Consider the following 5,985-nt stretch of genomic DNA (forward strand, 5'->3'; position numbering starts at 1 on the left):
AAAGATGCTATGTATTTAATTATTTTCAATTCCTTTTTTTTAGGGAGAAATTATCAATTAAACAAAAGTATGGTAAGGTGAATAAATAAAAATAAAAATTAAAAAAAAAATTAAAATATTTTCGGGAAAGGACAAAATTACGTGTCTACAGTATGGATGTTTGTTATGCAGTTTTTTGATAAATTTGAAACAAACAAAAAACTTGCAAATAGCTCAAACAGACATGTTAAAAATAGTTCAAATAGGTAATTTGCAAGCAGCTTTTGGGGAAGCCTTGCAGTAGCTTCTTCGGGTTGCAATCAAGTAAGTAGCTTGCAAGTAGCTCAAGCAGACATACTTAAAGTAAAGCAAGCAGTTCACAAGTAGCTTCTCAAAAGTCCGACAACTATATCCTGAAAAGACTTGTAAAAACTTTTTTTTATATAAATAAAAGGTCAATTCAGTTCATTTGAAAGAAATAAAATCACTCTCCCCCTTCCCCAGCTTCTTTGGATATATTTGTTGTCACTTTGGTATTCAATTATTATTTTATTGCAAACTTGATTTTTACTAAATATAGTTTCAATGCCTTCATGTAACCTTTTACGAAATATTACTTTGGAACCAATCATCTAATATTTGAATGATTTAAGTTATTGATTGACTCTTAAATTTGTTTTGAGATTTCACATTATTCTTCAATTCAACCTTGTACTATTCTTCAATTCAACCTTGTACTTATTAGACACTTAAATAATAACAAATAAATACCTATTAAGCATTTATCTCACAATCAATCAAAGATTCAATTGTATGTGAGACAAACGCGAATGACTTGGAAAAGTAACAAATTAAATAAGGACACTCGGCATTAAGGTCCAAAATAATTATAAAAAATAATTTTGAAAAAAATAAAAAATATTTTAGATCCTTTAATAATTCCAAAAAATTATTTCCTAAATTATCAACCGCCTCCTTCTTCTTCTTCCCCAACGCCACTCCTCCTCCACCAGCACCGACGCCGGTCACCAATAACAATCGATTGCAGCGACGTCGATCATCAATAATCATCGCCTTGTTTTACATCGATTTTTCACTTTCTCATTTTCCTAGCACCAAAAGCTTTCAATCGTCACATTCACCTTCTTTCAAACTAGTAAGTAATTCATTTCACTCCTTTCGAAATTAATGGCGTTTCATCAGTTTCTTTTTCTTTTTTAAATATACTTTTACTAAAGAACAAATATAAAAACTTAACACTCCCTCCCTGCCCTCCCCCCTCCCCCCCCTCCAAAAAAAAGGTGGAGGGGTGGGGATAGAGATGAGGGGAATGGGGATGGGAAATTACTAGTTGGGAGGAGGAAGATCTTCCTCCTCATTTTTTTGTTTACTTGATTTAGGTATATAGGGTTGCAAAAAGAGAAAATATTGTTTAAATTATTTTACACGCTTTAAGAGAGTACAATACAAGATATTTGTCATGTCAATATTGTGTCTAATAAAAAAAAATTATTGAACAACTAGTGCTTAATAGGTACAAGGTTAAGTTTAGGGTTCTAAGTGAAATCACGAAGTAAGTTTAAGAACTTATCGATTGACTTAAACCTATTAAAATCATAATACTTCGACCTTTGTTTAAGACATTCATATTACTTAGTTTTTTGTTCTCTTAAAAAATGTATTCTTATCAAATGTTCACTACCCAAAAGTTTTTTACTCACAATATTTGATCTCGAAATCGCTGAATATCTATAACTTTTTATTCGCAATATTTGATCTTGAAATCTCTGATTATAGATGAAAGGACCTTATCGGTTCTATTTCCTTGGGAAAGGGGCTTGAACAAATAATAAATTGGATCAAATAACACCCCCCTTTTAATTCAAAAATGAAACTTTACCCCACCAATAATGAGCTAAATAACAAACTAGTCCCAAAATATCCATGTGGGCCCCATCTATAGTCCATAACCAATGGGCTACACCCACCCCCCTACACACCAATGGGCTAATGGTCCAATTTTCCCAACCAACCAATTACCAAAAAAAAGCAAAAAAAAACACAGTGGTTCACCTTGAAATCACACACACTAAAAACAAAACCAAAATAAAGTTGGACCCTAAAAGGTCCAGTTAGGTTTTATCGGGTTCAAAGCCCAATTCTTCTCTCTCTCTCTCTTCTCTCTCTTTCTCTTCCGCCGCCGAAACCCTAGATCTGCTTCGCCGGCGAAGCCCAAAAGCTCCGTTGACCCGGATCCGATTTACTCAAACGGAGCTTTTTCACCCTATTAAGTGAAAAATTCGGCTAGGTATAATACCATCCCCCCCCCCCCCCTTTTTTTCTATTGATTTTGTTTTAAATTTTATTTTTCATGATTAGTGTGAAAATTGTTCTTTTGCATCCCTTTTTTGTTTGTATGTTGTGTATCTGATGAATTTCCTTATTTTTGTTGGTGTTTAGTTGAAAATTCTGTAAAAAAAAATTTACGATTCTTTTGGGATTTTTTTTATTTTGCGTATCTGATGAATTTCTTCATGTTGTTTGTGCAAAATTTGAACTTTTTTAGTGTTCAATTGAAAATTCTGTATGCATATATATATAAAAGAAACTCTTTTGGATTTTTTTGTTAGTGTTTTGTTTATCTGATGTATTTTTTTCCTTGTTGTTTGTTCAAAATTTGAGCTTTTTTTTTAGTGTTTAATTGAAGTCCTGCTGATAGATGTATTTATAAGAAAATTTTTGGGATTTTTTTGGTAACTTCTTGTTGTTGTGGGCTTGAAGGTGAATTGAATCTTGAATTTGTTTTTTTGATTTTCTGGGTGTGTTTTGTTTTATAGATCTGTTGTTGTTTGTTAAGGTTGTTTTGATATCTGGGCTTTGTTTAGATTTATTTTAGTTTATGTGTGAGCCCATGTTTGATCCATTTTGCTGAAACAGATTTAGTAAATAGATGTTTGTTTGATTTGTAGGTGTTAGCCCATGTTTTGTGAAATGTCAATTTGACCCTCACTTTCTTTTGTAATAATGAAATGCTGACTGTAATTCGGGCTGAGTTGGCCGGGCCTTGATGGTAATCGGGCTGAGTTGCAATAGTCCTTCTAGCTATGAGTGGATTACTTTTCATGCATTTGGTTGGCTAAAGCTTGGGGCTTTTTGTTGTATACTTGCATTGTTAGCCTATCTTGAGGTCCCCCCTTCTTGCACCCTGCCTGCTACTCACTAGAAATTCGAGCTGAGATGGGCCAGGCCTTGATGGAATTCGATCTGAGATGGGCCAGGCCTTGATGGAATTCGGGCTAAGTTGGGCCGGGCCTGGATGGCAATCGGGCTGAGTTGCAATAGTCCTTCTAGCTATGAGGGAATTACTTTTCATGCATTTGGTTGGCTAAAACTTGGGCCTTTTTGTTGTATACTTGCATTGTTAGCCTATCTTGAGGTCTTTCTCCCTCCCCCCACCTCCTTTGCACCCTGCTTGCTACTCGCTAGAAATTCGAGCCGAGATGGGTCAGTCCTTGATGGAATTCGGGCTGAGTTGCAATAGTCCTTCTAGCTATGAGGGAATTACTTTTCATGCATTTGGTTGGCTAAAACTTGGGCCTTTTTGTTGTATACTTGCATTGTTAGCCTATCTTGAGGTCTTTCTCCCTCCCCCCACCTCCTTTGCACCCTGCTTGCTACTCGCTAGAAATTCGAGCCGAGATGGGTCAGTCCTTGATGGAATTCGGGCCGAGTTGGAATAATCCTTCTTGCTATAAGGGAATTATTTTTCATGCATTTGGTTGGCCAAAGCTTGGGGCTTTTTGTTCCAACGTTAGCCTATCTTGAGGTTCCCTTCCCTCCACCCCTCTTTGCACCCTGCGTGCTACAAGTAGAAACCTCATCATGCACTTAGGGATTGTTTGATTTAACCATAAGTCATGCAGAGGTTAGTAATGCAAAGAATTATGATGTAGGGATTAGTAATGCATCTCCCAGACCTCACTTGTGGGATGACACTGGTTTTGTTGTTGTTGTTTGTTGGATTATTTATGTAGGACTATTTCTAGTTGGATGTTTGATTTGATTCAGAATTACTCTGTTCAATTTATGTCACTTTTCTTTTTAGCATATCTCAGGAAAAAAAAGACTAGCAGCATATTTCTATATTTTAAATCAAAATTCTAACTTTAAACTTCTTACCAGTATAATGCCATAAGTGGGGTTCGGGAAACGAGCTCTTAATGCATTTTGTTAATTTCTTCCAGTTATTTTATTCTTTATTTTTTGTTGTTCATCATCAAAAAGCAGGTAACCTTTACATTTATCTTGCTGTCCTTGTTCACAGGGGTTTCTAACCTCAAAAAGAAAAATGATTTAACCTTTTGTTCCTTGTAAAATTTGACTTGCTCATTGTTAAATTTGATTACTTTTTCTAGTACTTTGTAGTAGATGTGATCACTGATCAGTTTGGTGTTCTGACAGTATTTCTTTCAAGTGCTTTCGATCCATGTTTCTTATATGGCCTGTAGATTGTTCCATATTGATATTTAGTAATCAACCTTTCTGCTAACAGCTGACAAAAGAATGATTTTCTTGAAAATTATCACAAAATAATAATAATACATAGATCTGAGTGGTCTTAGATATATAGTGCTACTTTAGAACTTGTATTTATTTTCCGTGTATCATCTTCTTCGATCACATTACTGATTTTTCCTTTTTTTTGATCAATATACTATACAGATATCTGAGAGTGCTGCAGATAGGATGGCAACCCCAGAAACCCCTGTTACTCCGGCAACTCCCACCGAAAACCATGAGATGGTCCATGAACGTGAGATGATACCTGAACATGAAATGGTCCATGAACACGAGATGGGCCATGAACACGAGATGGGCCATGAACACGAGATGGGCCATGAACACGAGATGGGCCATGAACATGAGATGGGCCATGAACACGAGATGATCCATGAACATGAGATGGTTGAACATGATATAGTACTTGGCAATGAGATAGTCCCAGGAAATGGAATGGTTCCGGACTATGAGATGATTCCAGGAAATGAGATGGTTCTTGCTGATCCAGAACCCAACAATGTTGAAACACCTCCAAGCAACACAGAAACCCAACCTGGTAAGCGTAGGAAAAAGAAATCGATAGTTTGGGAGCACTTCACCATTGAAACTGTTGCTGTTGGGACTAGAAGGGCCCAATGTAAGCAGTGCAAGCAATCGTTTGCATATAGTACCGGGACAAAAGTAGCAGGCACTAGTCATCTGAAGCGCCATATTGCCAAAGGATCATGTCCAGTAGTTCTGCGTAATCAGCAGAATGATCAGTTGACCCCATATAGTGCACCTTCTAAGATGACTGGATATGGGGGTAGTAATGGTGCACCTAAACGACGTTATCGAACTGCTTCTACTCCTTACGTTGCATTTGATCCAGACCGGTGCCGCCAGGAAATCTCTAAGATGATCATCATGCACGACTATCCCCTTCACATGGTCGAGCATACAGGATTTCTTACTTTTGTTCAGAATCTTCAACCTCGTTTTGATATGGTGAGCTTCAATACTGTGCAAGGAGATTGTGTGGCAACTTATCTTAGGGAAAAGCAAGCCATTCAGAAGGTGATTGATGGAGTCCCTGGGTGGATCTGCTTAACACTTGATATGTGGTCCTCGCGTCACACTGTTGGGTATGTGTTCATAACTGGGCAGTATATTGACAGTGAGTGGAAAATACATAGAAAAATACTCAATGTCATAATGGAACCATATCCTGATTCTGAGACAGCTTTCAGCCACGCTGTTGCTGCGTGCCTTTCTGACTGGAGTATGGAAGGTAAGCTATTCTCTGTCACCATTAATCAACCGCTGGGTGATGCTGCTGTTGATAATCTCAGAGCTTTACTCTCCGTGAAGAACCCGCTAGTGCTTAATGGTCAGTTGTTGGTTGGAAATTGTCTTGCTCGAACTTTAAGCAGCATTGCCCAATATGCGTTTAATTTTGTGCATGGA

General features: G+C 37.1%; 1 protein-coding gene across 1 annotated transcript; it reads left to right on the plus strand.

Moving 5' to 3' along the window:
• Nucleotides 1-2,024: 2,024 nt before the first annotated feature.
• Nucleotides 2,025-5,985, plus strand: LOC107843814 (zinc finger BED domain-containing protein DAYSLEEPER; the record flags this gene model as incomplete). The annotated part of the gene is given in 2 exon segments (XM_016688206.2): nt 2,025-2,287; nt 4,702-5,985. A coding segment is annotated over 1 exon segment (1,260 nt), but the record flags the coding sequence as incomplete, so codon positions are not given.

The sequence above is a fragment of the Capsicum annuum genome, chromosome 10 (genome assembly GCF_002878395.1).
Source record: "Capsicum annuum cultivar UCD-10X-F1 chromosome 10, UCD10Xv1.1, whole genome shotgun sequence".
Taxonomy (NCBI): Eukaryota; Viridiplantae; Streptophyta; class Magnoliopsida; order Solanales; family Solanaceae; genus Capsicum; species Capsicum annuum.